This window comes from Rhineura floridana, chromosome 8 (assembly GCF_030035675.1).
Source record: "Rhineura floridana isolate rRhiFlo1 chromosome 8, rRhiFlo1.hap2, whole genome shotgun sequence".
Classification (NCBI taxonomy): Eukaryota; Metazoa; Chordata; class Lepidosauria; order Squamata; family Rhineuridae; genus Rhineura; species Rhineura floridana.
This window is the reverse complement of record NC_084487.1, coordinates 127,582,974-127,604,287: the sequence shown is the minus strand read 5'-3', so window position 1 is coordinate 127,604,287 and position 21,314 is coordinate 127,582,974. Positions and strand designations below refer to the sequence as shown.

Sequence of the window (21,314 nt, the reverse complement as noted above, 5' to 3'; positions counted from 1 at the left end):
CTTCATTTGCATACATAATTATTCAAAATAAGCAAATATGCATGCTTTATAGAGGTTGCAGAATTCAGTTTTTCTTGGTGCAGAATTTTGAATACCCTTGTGCAGAATTTTTAAGAACCTTTTTAGTATTGATTTTTCAAAGGCAAGCCACCATAAAAAAAATAACATACTGGGCTACAAAAATCCTATCCACATCAGAATCATAAATACAGAATCAAGAACAGAAATTTTGTTGCAAGGGTGATACCCTATTTAAAAAAAACCAAAAGCAAACTTAAATTTAGAGCAATATAGGGGAAATCTGTAATAATTCTCTGGCAGAACAAAGTAACTATAATTATTTACATTAAGATTCAATAAAATATCATTCAGACGTATAAACACAGTATTTGTGGTTAGGCAGAAAGAGTGAAGATTTTCATCTGCATATTATTTATTCAGTTTTAGAACTGTTTCTTAGAATGGTCTAACTCCAGCTGGATTGACTGTGCCTACTGTGCAAATTGCAAATCGTCATCTGCAGAAAACAGATTATATAAAACTTCTCAGTACAATGCATCAGTTAAGGGCTGCAATGACATAGCTCCGTGCTATATCAAAGCTTTCCTAAACAAGAGAGGAATTGTCCACATACATATACAAATATCTCTCATATTTCATGCACCTGATACCATAGACTCCACCACCAAGATCAAAATATCTCACATAGAAAACTGGGCACATACACAGTTTGCTCACTTACAGAGCATCCCTATTTATTTCAAGAGTGGAGAAAAGTCCATGGATGCAAAGCAACGTTAACATTTATTTTTTAAAAAGTCTGCTGTTTTGTCCATCAAGAACGGCTACAGCATATACATAGTGTAGCTGTTTCCACTGAGCTGAATTAGAAAACGTAAATGTAAAGGACAGCCACAGATCTCCTGATCAGATGATATTTCATCACTTAAAACATACTTGAGAATGTTACCTTATCATCATCATCTGCTGCAGAAGCCAATTTGAGCACAGCTTGACATTTCTCCTTGAAACTATTTACAAGAAATTTGGCCATTTCTTCACAGATAACTGTATTATTTTCACCGGTTTCTGATTGTAGTAATTCTAAAAACCAAGTCCTGGAATGAAAATGCAAGTCTTGCTTATTTATATTGAAGGAGACTAAAAGGAAGTGCAATCAATAATGTCAATACAGAGTGCCTTTAAACCACTGTAACTTGGCTAGGAAATCACTGTGCTGTATTTCAACTAAATCCTACTCAGAACAGACCCAATGAAGTTAATAGACAGGACTAATTTAGGCTCATTAACTTCAGTGGGTCTACTCTGAGTAGGACTTAGTGTAAGTAAGTTTAATGTTGTAACCACAGGTCTTAACACAGAAAATCAAAACATACACAAGAACAGTAATACTTCATACAGTCAATAGAATTTAAAAGCATTAATACATCATATATCCAAAAAATAATAAAATAAAAATACAACACTAACAAAAATGGTCCATATTCTAGGACAAGTCCTAAAACTACAATTTAGCCAGACATCTAGTAGGATTTCCAGCACTCTTTCTGATTTTAAAAGGTAAGAGTAAAAATGGTTACTTGATAGCTGACGAAATGCATCTTCCAACAAGCAGGTGATGCATTCTGCTTCTGAGCTGGAGAAGTTGGCAATAATCTGACCCAACATCCTTCCTCTTATTGTTTCATTAAAAGGGCAATGTAGAACATCATGTTTAATGCCGTCCACTTGACCCTGGCCACAAGGACAAAAGCACTGCTCCACAGGGAATGTATGATATCTACCCTCAAGATACACAGAGGACATAGTTTGAAAATGTAAACTGGTAAAAGCCTTCCTTAATGGTGCACTGGTGAGTTGACTAAGTACTGTAAGATAAATGTATTTTTCTTAAAACTTAGGGTACTACAGAGAGAACTTTTGAGTGCTGAACCAGACCAGCACCTCTGTTCACATCCCACTCAAGAAGCCAGTTGAACATTTTATTTGTGTCCACAGACTTAACATCCTTTAACAAGGGCAGAGAATACATTTGCAAGATGTGGGACAACATTTGCCCACCAATTCCCCTCCCTGTAGTGCCAGTAACAAGATTTAACTAAGTGTTCTTCAGAGAGGCTGCCAAGCTTCTAAGAAATAGTTGCATACAACCCATTCAGTCCAATTCAGATCACCATAGAGCTCCTGAAGCTTCATGGAGTTTCTGACCAATTCAAGTCTTAAGAATTATCTCCTCCCAGACAAACCACCTTGAACATAGAGGTCGAATATTGCTCTATGTCCCTCCAATGTATGAAGTTCAGCATAAGTGGCAGGACATCCCTTCTCTTGGTACACACTTCCAACAGATGTCTGCACGGATCCATCTGTTGTCACCTTTCAGTAGTCCAGAGTTCTAACTGCTTTTGATACTTTTGATAATTGATTAGATCAGCCTTCCCAGTCTGCTGCCCTCCATGCTAGCTAAAAAAAAGGGTTAAAACATTATTAAAAAACATATTAAACAATTCTGACACAGATGCAGACTGGGATAGGTCTCAACTTAAAAGGCTTGTTGAAAGAGGAAAGTCTTCAAAAGGTGCCAAAAAGATAGCAGAGATGGCGCCTGCCTAATATTCAAAGGGAGGGAATTCCACAGGGTAGGTGCCGCCACACTAAAGGTCCATTTCCTATATTGTGCAGAACAAACCTCCTGATAAGATGGTATCTGCAGGAGGCCCTCACTTGCAGAGCGCAGTGATCGACTGGGCATATAAGGGGTAAGACAGTCTTTCAGTATCCTGGTCCCAAGCTGTATAGAGCTTTGTATGCCGAAACTAGAACCTTGAACTTGGCCCGGTAGCAAATGGGCAACCAGTGCAATTCTTTCAGCAGCAGGGTGACATGTTGGCGATACCCTGCTCCCGTGAGCAGTCTCACCACCGCATTTTGCACCAGCTGCAGCTTCCGGACCAATCTCAAGGGCAGCCCCACATAGAGCACATTACAGTAATCCAGTCTAGAGGTTACCAGTGCGTGGACAACAGTGGTGAAAATGCAATATTACAAATGCAATCTATCAATCAATTAATAAACCTCTTTGCTGTCCACTGATATTCCATTTTCCATCTTTAAGTTGGGAGTAAAGTAGCTGCTTTGGAATATGGTGATCAGGCATTTGAACAACTTGGTCGGTCCAGCAAAGTTGATGTTGAAGGATCATTTGTTTCAACACTAGTAGTCTTTGCTTCTTCCAAAATGCTAACATTAGTCCGTCTGTCTTTCCAAGTAATTTGCAGAATTTTCCAGAGGCAACGTTGGTGGAATCTTTCCAGAAGTTGGGAATGGCATTTATAAATGGTCCATGTTTCACAGGCGTACAGTAAGGTAGGTAGTACAATGGCTTTGTAAATAAGCATTTTGGTCTCTCTGCAAATATCCCGATCCTCGAACACTGCCAAGGGAGGTGGTGGGATCCCCTTTGCTGGATATCTTCAAGCAGAGGCTGGACAGCTATCTGCGGGAGATGCTCTAGCTGTGGATTTCCTGCTGTGAGCAGGGGGTTGGACTCGATGGCCTACAAGGCCCCTTCCAACTCTATGATTCTATGCTTCATTCGGGAGAATGCGGCACTCGCAGAGCTCAGATGATGTTGAATTTCAGCACTGATGTCAGCTTTTACAGAGAGATGGCTGCCAAGATAGGGGAAGTAATCAACATTCTCCAGCATCACACCATGAAGAGGGACTAGTTTGTACCTGTTGATGAAGCACTTTGGGTTTTTTAATATTAAGTGAGAGCCCAAGCTTTCCATATGCTTCTGCAAACACATTTAGGATAGTTTGAAGATCTTTCTCTGAATGTGTGGAGACCACATTATCGTTGGCATATTGAAGTTCTACGACAGAGGTTGACATTACCTTTCTTTTTGCTTTCAGCCTACTGAGATTAAAAAGCTTTCCATCTGTTTGATATATGATTTCCACACCAGTAGCAAGTTTCCCTTCAATAAGGTGTAGAATCATAGCAATGAAGACAGCAAATAAGGTAGGAGCAATGACACATCCCTGTTTTATGCCTGATCCAACTCTGAATGGATCACTCCGAAAGCCATTGTTATCCCATATTGTCACTGTCATGTTGTCATGAAGGAGTCGCAAAATATTCACAAATTTATCAGGGCATCCAGTTTTCAGAAGGATGGTCCAGAGAGCATTCGATTCACAGTATCAAAGGCCTTAGACACCATATATAAAGGTCATTTCTGCTCCCGGTATTTTTCTTGAAGCTGTCGTGCAGTGAAGATCATGTCCATTGTCCCCCTGGAAGGGTGGAAACCATTTTGAGATTTGGGGAGGACATCCTCTGAGATTGGCAGGAGGCGATTTGCGAGGATCCTTGCAAGGATTTTACCTGCAGTAGCAAGAAGAGAGATACCTCGATAGTTCCCACAATCTGTTCTATCACCCTTCTTAAAAAAGGTGATAATTATGGCATCCCTGAAGTCTCCTGGGATCTCCTCCCTCATCCAGATTTTTTCAATGATCTTATGAAGTTGTTGTGTAAGTTCAGGCCCACCTTCTTTAAAGACATCAGCAGAAATCCCATCAGGTCCACTAGCTTTGTTGTTCTTCATTGGATTGATGGCTTTACTGACTTCATCCAAATTAGGGGATACTGCAAGCTCGTCTCTAGTTTGTTGTTGTGGAATTTGCATGGTGACTTGCCTGCCTGCCTGGCGAGAGGGTTGAGGATGTCATGTGTCATGAAGACACAACTGGGAAGAGTTAGTGGTCATGGTGCGTGTTAGCTCCAATAATATGGGGGAATGTAGACATAACAGTCTTTGATTTTTATATAACAGCAATGATATAAATGGGCAAACAGAAACCTGCTGGAAAGGATGCGCACACGATAAGAAGGTCAGGGAAGGGCGTACTGGAGATGGTATCACTCTGTACCTCAAATTTTCACTGTGAAATAAGCAGGGTAGATCCCTGCGCTTAAACTAACTTTCTCAGGAAGGGAGACTGAGGAAGAAAGGCAAATAACGGTGATAAGAGATGTTTTAGATATCACTGAAAAATTTGAAAAGAACAAGACCAGCAGATTCAGATGACTTGAGAATTCTTAAAGAAATCAAATTTAAAATTGATAATCTTCTAACAAAAATATGTAACTTGTCCTGAAGACCAGTCTCTGTACCTGAGGGCTGAAAGCAGCCAATGGAACACTATTTTTTAAAAAAAGATCTGGGGGGGACTCAGGAAATTATGGGCCAGTTAGCTGAACATCTCTTCTGGGAAAACTGTTAGAAAGCAACATTAAAGATAAAGTTGTCAAACTTATAGAAGAACAAGTTTTGTTGAAGAGGAACCAGCATGGCTTCTGCAAAAGTAAGTCCTGCTTAACTAACGTTTACAGTTCTTTGACAGTGTCAATAAGCATACAGATAGGAATGACCGTAGACATTGTGTACTTAGACTTAAGTGATTCTTCAAAGACTACTGATCAAGATTTGCAGTTACAGGATGACAGGATGACAGGGTAAGAGGATCATGGGTTAACGGTGATTACAAAGTAATGTTTAACCTGTTTTATAAGTAAAGCTCTATTTGTTTATGGAATATATTTAATTTATTAATTTATTAATTGTGATTATTGATTTTGTATGGAAGTCTTTTAATGTTTTAAGGCTTTGTATTCAATTCTATTCTGCAATGGTCTTTGGACTAAGCAATAAACATACTGATTGACCAAGAAAGAGATCTTGGAGTTATGGTGGATCAAAATGTCAATCTAGTTTACGGCAGATGTGAAAAAGGGGAATTCTATGTTAGGGATCATTAGAAAAGGGATTGAAAATAATCATAATGCTGTTAAACAAGTCTAAGGTGTGACCACACTTGGAATACTGTTTACAGCCCTTGTTGCCACACCTCAAAAAGGATATTGTAGAGTTGAAAAAGATTCTGAAAAGTGCAACAAAAATGGGGCTGGAACAATTCCCCTATAAGGAAAGGTTTCTGGAGCTTTTTTGTTTAGAAAAAAAAGCAAGTAAGGGGGACATGCTAGAGTTGTACAAAATAATGTATGGTGTAGAGAAGGAGACACTTTTCTCCCTTCTTTGGAGTGTTATGATCATACAATGAAGCTGAAAGTTGGATGAATCAGGAGGGACAAAAGGAAGGACTTCTTCACACAGCATATACTTAAACTATGGAATACGATACCACAAGATGTAGAGATGTGCACCAACTTAGATGGCTTTAAAAGGGATTTAGACTAATTCATGGAAGTTAAGGCTATCAATGGCTACTAACCAGCATGGATGTATACTACTTCCAGTATCAGAGGTTGTATGTCTCTAAGTACCATTGTGGGCAGTCAAAGGTGGGGAGAATGCTATTGCACTCAGGCCCTGATTGAGGGCTTCCCATAAGCATCTGGTTGGCCACTGTAAGAACAAAATGTTGGACTAGAGTTGCCTTTGGTCTGATCCGACAGGGCTCTCCTATTTACAGGAAGGTCTTGAAAGATATAGCTTACTGAAAAATGAATCTATTTGCATCTGTTTGTTAAGGTCAAGCTGCCCTCCCAGTACCTCAATACCACATCTTTCCTCTTCTACCCATATGACTTAGTCAGCTGCAAAGAAACCTTAGCAACCCACTTGCCCTTGTGATGAAATGTCTCCATTTTTGTCTCTGAATGAGACAGTGAGTCTCCTACGGCCTAGTTTACAAAGTCACATTTGAGGCCAGCTAACGGCCATCAGTAAACTTTATTGGCACTAATCCCAATTTTCTACCTAGGTCTGTGCTCAGAGACAATCTACAGAATATGCCCAAATACTGCATATAGCTAGAATGCCACAATGGTTTAAAAATGAGTTCTATAAGAAGATTGTATACTTTAGAGTATAATATAATTTTATCCATATTCTAAATCTTAATTATTTTTTGTTTTCTTCCATTGTATTGCACATATAAAGGAAAGGTCATTTTCTCTCTAATATGGATGAACATTAAATAAGTTATTCAAGTGTATGGACCACAGCTCCCACCATCAACGGCACAGGTTATTGTTGATAAAGTGGTTTCATGGCTAATTTCTGTTGTAATTTTTGTTGTTGTTAGCGGGGTGGCAACATGGAGACAAAATTTGTTTTCTATGTTTATTTTTTAGGTGTTTATGCTACCCTTCAGTTTAAAAATTCTTAGGGTGACTTGCATAATATCATCAAACATAACAGTATATACTAATATTAAAAAGCCTAACAACAAGGGGAAAATGGCAGCAATAAAATCATCAACTGTTTTAACAATGAAAAGCCTGGGGAAAATAGTATTTACCTAGGTCCAAAAAGATAGTAAAGTAGGTGTCAGACAGGCCTCTTGGAGGAGACAATCCCATAAACAGGGCACCTCCACAGAGAAGACTCTCTCCCTAGTCACCACCATTTAAGAGACCTAGTGCTGGTCTGTGTGTGGAGGATCTGCTAATCTTGGACTGACTTGGCATAAGATGAGAGTTGCATTTTGAATCCACAACTCCACCTTGGAGTGCATAAACAACTGGCTCCTAGAGGCTGATACTATGATTCATCCTCTTCAATTGGGTTTAAATTCCCAGAAGCATTTTCTGCCCTGAGCATGGCCCCATTAAAGCTCCCTCAACTCATGAAACAAAGTTGGTACCTCCATCCAGCCCTTTGTGATTCAAAGTTTTCTCAAAGTGCTTTACAATAATCATATCTGAATCAAACAACAGAGGACAATCAGTTCAGAATAAACCTATAAAGAAGACCTTGTCCTCTGTATGAGTTTTAAGTAACTATATCAAGTTACTTTGATATCAAGCTTCTTTAAGTAACTAGATTAAAATTCTTTTAAAAACTGTATTAAAATTAGAAACATTAGAAGTTTCTTTCTGTACCATGAAATAATATCTCCTTGGTCAGGACACCAGTCATAGAATCATAGAGTTGGAAGGGGCCTATAAGGCCATCGAGTCCATCCCCCTGCTCAATGCAAGAATCCGAATTAAAGCATACGCGACAGGTGGCTGTCCAGCTGCCTCTTGAAGGCCTCCAGTGTTGGTGAGCCCACCACCTTCCTAGGTAATTGGTTCCATTGACATACTGCTCTAACAGTTAGGAAGTTTTTCCTGTTGTTCAGTTGAAATCTGGCTTCCTGCAACTTGAGTCCATTAGTCTGTCCCTGGCAGTCTAGGATGATCGGGAGGAGATCCTCGCCTTCCTATGTGTAATAACCTTTCAAGTATCTGAACAGTGCTATCAGTCTTCAATTCTCCAGGCTAAACATGCCCAGTTCTTTCAGTCTCTCCTCATAGGGTTTTGTTTCTAGTCTCCTGATCATCCTCATTGCCCTCCTCTGAACCTGTTCCAGTTTGTCTGCATCCTTCTTAAAGTGTGGTGTCCACAACTGGACGTAGTACTTAAGATGAGACCTAACCAGTTCCAAATAGAGGGGAACCAATATTTTACATGATTTGGAAACTATACTTCTGTTAATGCAGCCTAAAGCAGCATTTGCCTTTTTTGCAGCCACATCATACTGTTAGCTCATATTCAGCTTGTGATCAACAATCCCAAGATCCTTCTCATATGTAGTATTGCTGAGCCAAGTAGCCCCTATCTTAAAGCTGTGCATTTGGTTTCTTTTTCCTAGGTGTAGAACATTGCACTTATCCCTGTTAAATTTCATTCTGTTGTTTTCAGTCCAATGCTCCAGCCTATCAAGATCCCTTTGCATTTTGTTTCTGTCTTTCAAGGTATTAGCTATCCCTTCCAATTTTGTATCATCTGCAAATTTAATAAACATTACCTGCACCTCCTCATCCAAGTCATTAATAAAAATGTGGAAGAGCACTGGGCCCAGGACCAAGCCCTGCAGTACTCCACTCGTTACTTCCCCCCAGTTTGAGAAGGAACCACGAATAAGCACACTTTCAATACAATTCTGTAGCTGACTGTGGATCCACCTGATAGTTGTTTCATCCAGCCCACATTTAGCTAGCTTGCTCATCAGAATATCATGGGGCACTTTGTCAAAAACTTTGCTTAAATCAAGATATATTATGTCCACAGTCTTGTGCGTAGCATAGATAATAAACTGATCCTCAAACAAAATAATTGTGTGGCTCCATATCTCACCTATCTGGGATCATAATTCCCAAAGAACTACTTCCATTTCTGGTACCAAGTTTATGATGGTTAGGTTCCAAGTTCTACACCAGGGGTGATGCTAACTATAGTTTTCTCATATCTAACCATGCTTAAAACGACAAAAGTTCAAGTAAAGACATAGATCTTTTAACGAAACATATATATTATAGTTTCTAACATCAAGACAGTATATTTTTGCTCACTTTGTATAACATGCATACCCTTTTTTAAAGACTAATATGTTTACTCTTTTTCCTACACAGAATCTATGTATGTACATGTGTGTGTATGTGTATATGTACGGACAGAGATTTTAAAGAACAGTGATGTCATGAAAAGTTTAGTGTTCATTGTGCACTTCTTTTGCTAGGGGGGTGAAGAACATTGTTACATCTCCTTTTTTATATAGCTATTAAATGACAGTACAAGCTGAGCCATAAAATACAACAGGGTGCGGTGCACACATGAAATCAATGCACAAGCACAAGCATGAAATCTTGTCTTCATTTTCTCTCTGTGTGTGTGCATTTCTTTACAGAGTAAGGGCGCCAACCTGGATTCTGCAACCCCTATCTAAATCCCTGCCAGTTGTGGCTAAATTGTAATGTTAACCAACCAATTTAAAACCATTACTGACATAGAAACATGTATTTAAAGATTCTGTGCCAACTATGAAACCACACAGTTTTTTTTCATATCATGTGAACAGGATACTCTATATGGAATGCTAAATGCTAAAACCCACATTGGTTTTTGGGGTTACCTTTCTTGATTGCTCAGTTTGGCATACATGGCTTTGACCAACTCCGGGCACTTCAGCAAATGGTTGGTAACAATCAAGAACCTGAAAGAGGAGGAAAAACAAGCTGCTGTTGGTTATAAGAAAACTGCAAAAACTAGCTTCTCTGCATTGTACAAAGTTAGATCACACTTGCCGTTTGTCATCAGCCAAGTTACATTTCAATCAGTACCTGTTAAACTATACAAGCAGCCAACAAATTAAAAATGCAGCTAAAGTTTTCTTTGCTGGCATGCAAATGTGTCACAGACAATCTCTTTAGAAATTCTAGCCTATCAATATATTCACTAATAACTAGTGCAATCCTAATCCCCCTGGTGGAGAGGGTGGTAGGATACTGCAAAGTCCCATCTTCACCAGCTTGGTGAGGGGTGGAGCTGCTGCCCCAAAGGGACAACTTCACCCAGTCAGGTGGAAGCTACCACCAGTCGTAGAGAGTGCAATGTCCTGAAACACAGCATGTCAAGGTGAGGTGGGTACCATGGATTCCCCCCAAGGATCCCAATTCTCAGACCCCTCACCTGTGTTTGGCCTTTGAGGAAAATTAAATAGTGGGGAGGGGTGATATTTTTAAAAAACAATTTTACAAAAAAAATGGATATTGTTCAGGCATGTAAACTAAATGGGGAAAAACAGGCATGCAATTCAGTTCAATTATAAATGCCCAGAAGTAAAAAATGCTAAATACATAGCATAATTCAATCATGATTTTCAATTACATACACACAAAAATACAATGGATCAAATTCACTGTCCCATTAAAGTTGTATAACTGAATTATGTAAATCCCTCCATAGACTTTCCTATAAATAGATGTTTTTAAAGCTTTTGTAAAGATGTTTTTAAAGATGATTTGTTTTAATGTATTATGAAGTCTGTTTTTAAGATGTTTTAGAGTGTTTTTAGTATTTTTGTTTGTCACCCTGGGCTCCTTCTGGAAGGGTGGGATATAAATTTTAATAATAATAATAATAATAATAATAACAACACAGCTACAAAAATGAAGATTCACAACTTAACATTCTTCCTATACAACACTGCATTACAAGAAGGATTGTAAAAACATTTGAAAATTCCAGGATTCAGTCCTGGAGAGAGCCAGGAAAAACAAACTTAAAATTTTCTAGGTCTCCGGACTGTGAAAATTAGGTGTCCAGGTAACTAATTAGGCACTTGATTTTTGCAAGCTAGTTAGGACACTAAAGATGCACAGGGTTGATAAAAAATCATTTTTTTAAAAAAAATTAAAAATGGATTTTTAAATTGGGTTTTTAAAAAAATTTATATCGGATTTCAAAATTTTCTTAAAACAATTAGTAAAAAAAGAGCCTAGGTCAAAGATATCATCATGAATACTAACTATACAACTTCTAATTATATTCTATGAATATGTTAACAGCAGTTTAAGGAGATGGGGGATAATCTGATCAGTCCTATTCTGCATGCGGTGTGCATGAAGTTCATACTCTCTCCCTCTCTTGGCCTTGCTCTCTAAGTGCAAAGATAAAGAAGGTCAATGAATAGACAATTTTGGGAGATGGAGTAGATCTGAACAAGGAGGAGAACACTGAAGTGGTAATCCAGTTCTTAACAGCAGTAGCCTCTTCTGAAGGTGTAGACAGAATTTTTTTATTCCTTTGGACTAATTCATTCTAAATTGAGAAGTTGGGAACTGAAAAAGCAGAAAAACTTGCATTTCTTTTCCAGACAATAAACAAGGAACACAAAGGTGAAGAAAACTTAGTTAACTGTACCACCCAATATTTTAAGTTTCTCATGTTGACTTAGTTGAAATTAAATAAATTTTATTTTTAAAAGAACTTTACATTTATCAAAAAACTGAAATAGTTACCTATTCAAAAATGCATGTGCATGTTTTGTTAATGTTGTTTGTTGAAGGGGAAAACTAATAAGAAGGACAATCTTATTAGTACAATTTAAAAGCCTGTTTGGTGGTGGCAATTCTGGCATATCATGACAAAAATATCATGACTACAATAATAGATTAGTAGAGTTGGAAGGGGCCTATAAGGCCACTGAGTCCAACCCCCTGCTCAATGCAGGAATCCAAATGTGGCTGTCCAGCTGCCTCTTGAAGGCCTCCAGAGAGCCTCTCACCTTCCTAGGTAATTGGTTCCATTGTCATACTGCTCTAACAGAAAGTTTTTCCTGATGTTCAGTCAACTTAAGCCTAGTATTCTGTGTTCTGCACTGTATCAGGGTCGAGAAGAGATCCTGGCCCTCTTCTGTGTGAACCTTTCAAGTACTTGAAGAGTTATATCTTACCTCTCCTCAGTCTTCTCCAGGCTAAACATGCCCAGTTCTTTCAGTCTCTCCTAATAAGGCTTTGTTCCTAGTCCCCTGATCATCCTTGTTGCCCTCCTCAGAACCCGTTCCAGTTTGTTAGCATCCTTCTTAAAGTGCGGTGTCCAAAACTGGACGTAATACTCCAGATGAGGCCTAATCAGGACCTAATACAGGGGAACTAGTACTTCACACAATTTGGAAACTATACTTCTGTTAATGCAGTCTAAAATAGCATTTGCCTTTTTTGCAGCCACATCACACTGTTGGCTCATATTCATTCTCGCATTTAGTATTGCTGAGCCAAGTATCCCCCATCTTAAAGCTGTGCATTTGGTTTCTTTTTCCTATTGTAGAACTTTGCACTTGTCCCTATTAAATTTCATTCAGTTGTTTTCAGCCCAATGCTCCAGCTTATAACAATCACTTTGAATTTTGTTTCTGTCTTTCAAGGTATTAGCTACCCTTCCCAATTTTGTATCATCTGCAAATTTGATGTGTTCCCTACAACTCCTCATCCAAGTCATTAATAAGTATGTTGAAGAGCACTGGGCCCAGGACTGAGCCCTGTGGTACCCTGCTCTTTACCTCCCCCCAGTTTGAGAAGGAACCATTGATAACCACTCTCACAATTATGTAGCCAACTGTGGATCCACCTGATAGTTGTTTCATCCAGCCTACATTTAGCTAGCTTGCTCATCAGAATATCATGGGGCACTTTGATGAAGCTTTGATGAAGTCAAGCTATATTACATTCACAGTATTCCCACAGTCTACCAGGGAGGTTACCCAATCAAATGATATAAGATTAGTCTGGCAGGATTTGTTCTTGATAAATCGAGGTTGGCCTCTAGTGATCACTGCATTGTTTTCAAGGTGCTTACAGACTGACTGCTTTATAACCTGCTGATTTTCCCCAGGAATTGATGTCAGGCTGACTGGTCTGTAGTTCCTTTTTGAAGATAGGGACAACATTAGCAATCCTCCAGTCATCTGAACATCTTAATTGAACAGTTGGATCTGGTTCATCTCCTGTGCTTTACTTCACTGTGCTTTAGTACTAAAACAACCAAATTATCACTCCATTTTTGATGAAAATCTGAAAATACAGAATTGCTCAATGCGTACTTACCTTCTAATGAAATCTACATTTATTTGTTTTATTTTATTTATTTATTTAATGTATACCCCGCTTTTCTTTTCATCATAGAAACCCAAGGCGGCTTACATATGGTTCCCAGGCAGTCTCCCATCCAGGCATTGACCACACCTGACGCTGCTTAGCTTCAGCAGGGAGCTGGCCTCATGTGCCTTCAGACCATAGCATATGTATTAAGGTTATATTAAACAATAATGTACTTCTACTAAAAAAATGATTAAATTGAATCTTCCTCACTAGTGATTTAAACTGTGATTTAAATCATTAGATTGAGTACTTCAGAGATGCAATTTAAATCATTTTGATTTAAATCAAATCAACCCTGGATGCAATCCTACACATATTTACATGACAGTAATCTCCATTAAACTCATGTACTAGGATTTTGCTATAAATATCAGAACTGAGGAAGAAATTGAGCATGACCAGATTATAGGGTTATTTCATCTCAAACCAAAATACCTGGAAATCCTTGAGTAGCAAAGTTATACCCCATGCAATTTAAAAGTAGCAAATTGGGCAGAGAGACTGGTGAACAAGCAGGGTGAGAACCAATTTATACATTAAATGCAAACTGGAGGTGCCAGCAAAAATGTCATCACTCATAACACTGGTCAACACTAATTTTATTGCCAATGATGTTTGATCAATTTTAGGGTAACTTTGTGTCGCTGATTCCAAATATGGCATCGGTTTTGCTAGGTTGGCTCTAATTTTTCAGATAATGGATGCCACCATTGAAAAACATAACAAATTCAAAAAAATTAATGGTCAGGCATAGCCTACCCACAAATGACATGGAAACTAAATAAAATAAATAAATAAAATAAATAAATCATACAAAAGTAAACACATGAAATACCTAATGGCGTTGTATTCAGTACAATAACATTAAAACAAAGTAAGCTGATTCAGAAAATCACAATTAATGCATAGAAAAACGCTGTGTGTACGATTTTCTTTTATGTGGGGCATCAGGACAATCACGTTGGAGGCTCCAGCAGTAGTCTGCCATCATGTGTCTGTTCCATCTGCCTCGATACCTTTCCTCCATCACCTTTATATCCTGATGGAACCTCTCCCCGTGTTCCTCACTAAAATCACCAAGATTATCCGGAAATCTGTCTAAGTGGCTATGGAGATAGTGTACCTTTATGCTCATATTAGTACCAAAATGTTTAAAGTTAGCGAGCATGTTTTGCACCAATTCTTCATAATTGTCTGCTTTGTGGTTACCCAAGAAGTTCTTGACAACTGAGACATAACTGCACCAGGCAGAAGCTTCAACATCATTCATAAATTTAGTAAAATTCAAATCATTGATGAGTTTACGAATTTAGGACTATCAAAGATTCCTGCTTTTAGTTTTTCCATAGTCAGTCCAAGGAACGATCTACAAATGTATTTGAAGCAATCACCATCTTTGTCCAAGGCCTTAACAAATTACTTCATCAGTCCAAGCTTGATATGGAGTGGTGGGAGAATGATTTTTTCTCTGACAACCAATGGGTTGTTAATGATGTTCGCTGCACCTAGTCATGTGTTCCCTTGAAGGCCATGTCACTTTTTTCCAATGATCTTGCTTTGCCCTACTATCCCACAAGCAGATGAAACAAGGGTACTTCGTGTATCCACTTTGCTGCCCAAGCAAGAAGTTCACCATCTTTAGATCAACACAAATAGACCACTGGTGCTCATGATACCAGAGCTTCTGCAAGACCATTTTGATATTTTCATATTCTTCTTTAAGTTTTGTTGAGTGAGCAATTGGAAGAGATGCATAGCGGTTACCATTGTGCAATAAAACACATTTCAAGCTTCTGGTGGAGCTGTCTATAAAAAGCCGCCAATCTTCTGGTTGATATTCCGGTAGTCCCATTTAGAGAAGAAGTCCAGGAATGTTATTGCAGTGTACAAGTTCTTCATCTTGGCTGAAGTATGGAAGAAGTCCCTCCTCTCTTGTCCGATAAGCTGTTATGTTAGCTTCCGGCTGTAGACAGTTCTTTTCCATTAGCCTGGATGCTAAAAGTTCAGATGCTTGCTTTGACAGACTGACGTCTTGTACCAGATCATGGAGTTTTTTTTGGTAGAACTGCTCAGGTGTTGAAAAGCTTTCTTCATATCCACTTCCAGGGCTACCACCTGTGCTACACTCCACATCCAGCATTTCTTCAACATCTGACAATGGAAGGTCAGGCAGTGAGGTAAACACTGCTATGGGAACGTCTTCGCTGTGTGGCACAGGTCGCCTTGCTGAGTCCAAATCAGGATACTCCCACTTATGTTTCTTGTAGCGATTGAAGCCTTTCACATTCACAACACAAAAATAACAATCATCGTGATGGTTTTGCGGCTCTCTCCACACCATAGGCACACCAAAGTTTAAACGTTTCCTTTCTCCATTTTTCCACTGTTGTAGGCACTCTACACAGGTTTTGCAAACCTTATGGGGAGCCCAAGACTTATCTTGATCTCCAAGCTTCACTCCAAAATAAGCAAGATATGCTTGTTTTACAAAGTCAGTGATGTTTTTTCTTTGTTTTTGCAGAGTGTATTCACCACCAGAGTCGGCTCCAGGAATGCGGGGGCCCTTGGGCATTAGCCTGCCCCGGGCCCCTCTGCTTCCCTTCTGCGATCCTGCGGATCGCAAGACGAGCTTCCGAACCACCCACCATCCCCCGCCATCCCCAGCGCTTCACCTACCTTTCTCTGCTGTTCGCGCAGGGTTGCCATCAATAAAGATGGTGGCCGAAGTTTCCGTAAGGGACTGAAACCTTTGCCACCATCTTGGTTGATGGCATGCAGCGCGCGCATTGCTGCCATCAACCAAGATGACGGCAGAGGCTTCAGTCCCTTACAGAAACCTCGGCCGCCATCTTTATTAATGGCAACCCTGCGCGAACAGCAGAGAAAGGTAGGTGAAGCGCGGGGGATGGCGGGCGGTTTGGAAGCTCATCTTGCGATCCATGGGATCGCGGAGGGGGAGCGGAGGGCCCCCAGGGGCTCCTAGAGCTGCAGGACCCTCGGGCCAGTGCCCAACCTGGCCGCCCTTTGGAACCGGCCCTGTTCGCCACAAACGTAGCAGAATGCATTAGGATTGTTTAAGCAGCCTCTTCGTGACAAACTCATATTCCTCTTCCAAAAAAAAAAAAAAGTATCAATATGATATTATATGCAATGGATAAACTTGCAAAACAATGTTCAAGAGTAAAAAGATAGACCAAACCCTGCTGCATATGACAGCAGCTACAGGTCGTATAGGGGTACAATCGTCATTTGAGGGGTATCCATTATCTCAAAAACTAGAGCCAATTCGGCAAAACTAATGTCATTTTTGGATTTAGCACCCCTAAAATACCCTAAAGTCATTCAAACATCCTTGGCAACTGAACAAAAAATTGGGGGGGGCTGTGTAATGCTTACCCTGTGCAATGACATCATTGCATTGTGAGTTTTTCCTGCTTTCAGCAGCCTATGATATGGAATGGGAAAGGGAAACTCACAGAACAATCTCGCAACATGGTGTAAGTGTTCCTAAATATTACAGAGAAGAGAAGGCAACTTCAATGGGATATGCCATTTTGGCAGCATCCTCCAACTGCTCACAAAGTGTCACTTGACACTCAAAACAGCTACATTCTACAAAGGCATGGTGTTTATAGTTTGCAGTGTGGGCCAGCTTTTATGCTGAGAGAGTAGAGCTACTAGATGTGCGCTGTCCAGCTTCACACAAAAATCACATTCACATGGTGCATGATGTTTGTGACATTAGCCACAATTCCCATTCAAAAGTCAAACATAGTCATGGCTTTGAGAGAGAACTATTAGAAGAGTTATTGTAGAATACCAGCATTGCTTCTACAGATGTCAAGTATCTGTTGTGACACTACAATTAAAGAACATTTTTTCCAATGAGCAACAGCTTTCAAACCCTCATTTGAACTGGGAACCTGCAACTTGAGGAAACACCAATTTTCCAGGAATTAAAAACAAATTGATATTTGGAGAGCACAAGATTTTGTAGAAATATTTTTTTTAAATCCCATAAAGTACAAAGAAAGGATTTTTGATCCATAAGAGGGCTAAATAATGCAATTTACACATTATAGTACAAAATTTACACATTATAGTATTAGTGATGTAAAATTTCTGGAAATTTTGAAGCCATGGAAAAAACAATTTTTCCCTTTCAATTTTCAGAAAAATTGAAAAATGCAATATTAGCACTTTTTACAGATCGAAAGTCACTTTGTTACCTCAGGAACATCAAATGTAATTATGTACAAGTGGGTTTGGCATAAAAGTATCACATTTGGAATATTAAAAGTACATTTTATTCAAACAATTATTACAAATTGAATTTACTTTAATTTTTTATTTTTTTTGTAACAAATGGATCTACAAGATCCTGAACCATAAGGAAAACCTGAACTGTAAGGAACCTCTTTAGTTTTGCCAGTTTGTGAGGAGCAGGGGGGGGGGAAACCCAGATGAAACCATCAACATTAATAACAAAGAAAATTATTTATGTCTCCGCTAGTCCTCCAGAGTGTCAAGCAGACATAAAGCATCCATTCCCATAAAAAGAACTAAGAAAAAGGGGGGAGGCAAGATTCAATGAACCATTTTATTCATCATGCTAAAATAAAATTCCATAATCCAGTTTTTCTTCATTTTTTAATTTTTCGGGAAAAAACAAAAAAGGCTTCAGAAAAACTGGGGGAAACTGTTTTTTCTTAATTTTTCCAGGTTTTTGGGGGGGCTTCACATCTCTATATAGTATAATGATTATACCAAAGCTATACATACAAATTCATAGCTCCCTTTTCAAACTTTTTCTCACAGCTCCTGGCCCCAACCACTGGTTTTCTATTTAGCTCAACAAGTTATAAGAACAGGCGAAGTGGGATAATCCTATTCCCTGGTCTGTGATGTTGTAGAAGTGTAGTGTCAAAAATCAGTTATATTCATATATGCTTATTCCTGCCAAGTTTGAACAAATGCTAAGCAGAGTATGCAGTTTTTCTTCTTGTCCCCTAGCATCCTCTTCTTTATTTCTTCCCCTCTCAAGTATCCTAATGCAGACATCTGTTTTTAGTTTATGCCACCTTGAAATGCTTACAGAGAATTAAGATCTCAGGGAAGGAGGGTGTCACACTGAGGAAGAGGGAAATGACCCCTTGGGGAATGAGCTGTTATCCTCTCATGCCAAGGATACTCCTCCAGGGATGGGGAATGAAGGGATCCTGGTAGTAGGTGATTCAATCATTAGGAACACAGATAGCTGGCTGTGTAATGGGCATGCAGACTGCAGGATTAATTGCCTAGTTGGTGTGAAGGTTGAAGATGTCACCTGTCGTCTAGATATACTGGTAAACAGGGCTGAGGAGAAATCAGTGGTCATGATGCATGTTGGCACCAACGACATGGGGAAATGTAATGAGGTCCTGGAAGCAAAATTTAGGTTTCTAGGTAGGTTGCTGAAAGCCAGGACCTCCAAAGTAGCTTTCACTGAAATGCTAGTAGTTCCACACACAGGGCCAACTACACAAGCAAAGCTGTGTAGTCTCAATGCATGGATGAGATAGTAATGTTGGAAGGAGGGGTTTAGATTTGTTAGGCACTAGGGCAGCGTTTCCCAACTAGTGGGCCACCAGATGTTGTTGGACCACAACTCCCATCAGACTCAGCCAGCATTGCCAATGGTCAGGAAAGATGGGAATTGTGGTCCAACAACATCTGGTGGTCCACTAGTTGGGAAACGCTGCACTAGGGAATGTTTTTGAACAAGCTGAGCCTGTACAAAAGTGACAGGCTCCATTTGAACCAGTCTGGTTTCATGCTAGGGATCATTAGGAAAGGAACTGAAAATAAAACTATAATATAATAATGCCATTATACTAATCTATGGTGTGACTAGAAATATGAAGGCCCAGAAATAAATTGGAAAAATAGGGGGAGGGTCTGAAGGAAGGAAGGAAGGAAGGAAGGAAGGAAGGAAGGTAAGTAGGTTACCATTAAAATAATATCCTGGGCCTTTACATTTCTAGGTGCAACCTCACTTGTGTGTACAGTTCTGGTCACTTCACCTCATTTCAAAAAGGACATTGTAGAACTGGAAAAGATTCAGAAAAGGGCAACCAAAATGATGAAAGGGATGGAGCAACTCCCCTATGAGGAAAGGTTACATGATATGGGACTTTTTACTTCAGAGAAAAGGTGATCAAGAAGAAACATGAGAGATGTACATAAAATTATGTATGGTAGGGAAAAAGCGAACAGCGACATGTTTTTCTCCCTCTTCCATAACACTAGAACTCATGAACATCCAAATAATAATAATAATAATAAATTTAATTTATGTGTCGCCTATCTGGCCGGTGGCCACTCTAGGCGACGTACATACAATAAATATAGCAAAATACAATACAAAAATACAGTGTAATAGTATAAATTATAAAACAAACAATACATAATAGGAGGCATGTAAACAAAAAATATTAAGCCTCCCCAGAAATCCCAAAAGCCTGTTGAAAGAGCCAGGTCTTTAAGGCCTTGCGGAACATATTCAGGGAAGAGATGTGCCGAAGATCTTGTGGGAGGGAGTTCCAGAGGGTGGGGGCCGCCACTGAAAAGGCCCTCTCTCTAGTTCCCGCCAATCTAGCTGCTTTGGTTGGCGGGATTGAGAGAAGGCCTTGAGTGGCCAATCTTGTCAGGTGGCATAATTGGTGGCGTTGTAGGCGCTCCTTTAGATAAACTGGGCCGAGACCGTATAGGGATTTATAGGTTAGTACCAACACCTTGAATTGGGCCCGGAAAACAACTGGAAGCCAGTGTAGATCGAACAACACTGGCGTGATGTGGTCCCGGTGACGACTGTTTGTGAGTAGTCGAGCCGCCGCATTTTGTATAAGTTGTAGTTTCCGGACCGTTTTCAAGGGTAACCCCACGTAGAGTGCATTACAGTAATCTAATCGAGAGGTGACCAGAGCATGCACTACCAGTGGGAGCTGATGAACAGGAAGGTAGGGTTGCAGCCTACGTACAAGGTGTAGTTGATACCAAGCTGCCCGGCTCACAGCTGAAATCTGAGCCTCCATGGACAGCTTGGAATCAAGTACAACCCCGAGGCTGCGGACCTGGTCCTTTAGGGGTAAACTCACCCCATTGAACTTCAGGTCAGCAGTTCCCAACCTTCTCTTGTCCCCCACAAGCAGTACCTCAGTCTTGTCGGGGTTCAGTTTCAGCCTATTTCTTCCCATCCATCCACTCACGGACTCCAGGCACTTGGACAAGGTTTCCACAGCCAACTCTGGCGAAGATTTAAACGAGAGATAGAACTGAGTGTCATCCGCATATTGGTGACACTGCAGCCCAAATCTCCTGATGATCGCCCCCAGTGGCTTCATATAGATGTTAAATAGCATGGGAGAGAGGATAGAACCCTGTGGCACACCACAATTGAGAGGCCAAGAGTCTGAAACCTCCTCCCCCAATGCCACCTGTTGGTACCTATCAGAGAGAAAGGAACGGAACCACCGTAATACGGTGCCTCCTATTCCCAATCCCTCTAGGCGATATAAGAGGATACTGTGGTCGACAGTATCAAAAGCCGCTGAGAGATCAAGGAGGACAAGGAAGGTGAATTCTCCCCTATCTAATGCCCTCCTCATATCATCTACCAGAGCAACCAAGGCTGTTTCAGTTCCGTGACCAGTCCTGAAGCCCGATTGGTATGGATCTAGATAATCTGCTTCATCCAAGTGTGTCTGTAATTGTTTGGCCACCACTCTCTCAGATCACCTTGCCCAAGAATGGTAAATTGGAAATTGGGTGAAAGTTATTAAAAACTGAATGTTGGA

At 39.9% G+C, this 21,314-nt stretch overlaps 1 protein-coding gene across 6 annotated transcripts in view; it reads right to left on the bottom strand.

Annotated features, from left to right (window-relative positions):
• The window catches only part of ATXN10 (ataxin 10), a 141,504-nt gene that overhangs the window by 54,884 nt on the left and 65,306 nt on the right, over window positions 1-21,314 (bottom strand). For all 6 annotated transcript variants that reach the window (XM_061582452.1, XM_061582455.1, XM_061582449.1 and 3 more), the window contains 2 exons: window positions 9,954-10,034; window positions 971-1,118 (listed from right to left, as the gene is read on the bottom strand). In XM_061582452.1, coding sequence (XP_061438436.1) covers window positions 971-1,118; window positions 9,954-10,034 — 229 coding nt within the window. The remainder of the gene's footprint in view (window positions 1-970; window positions 1,119-9,953; window positions 10,035-21,314) is intronic.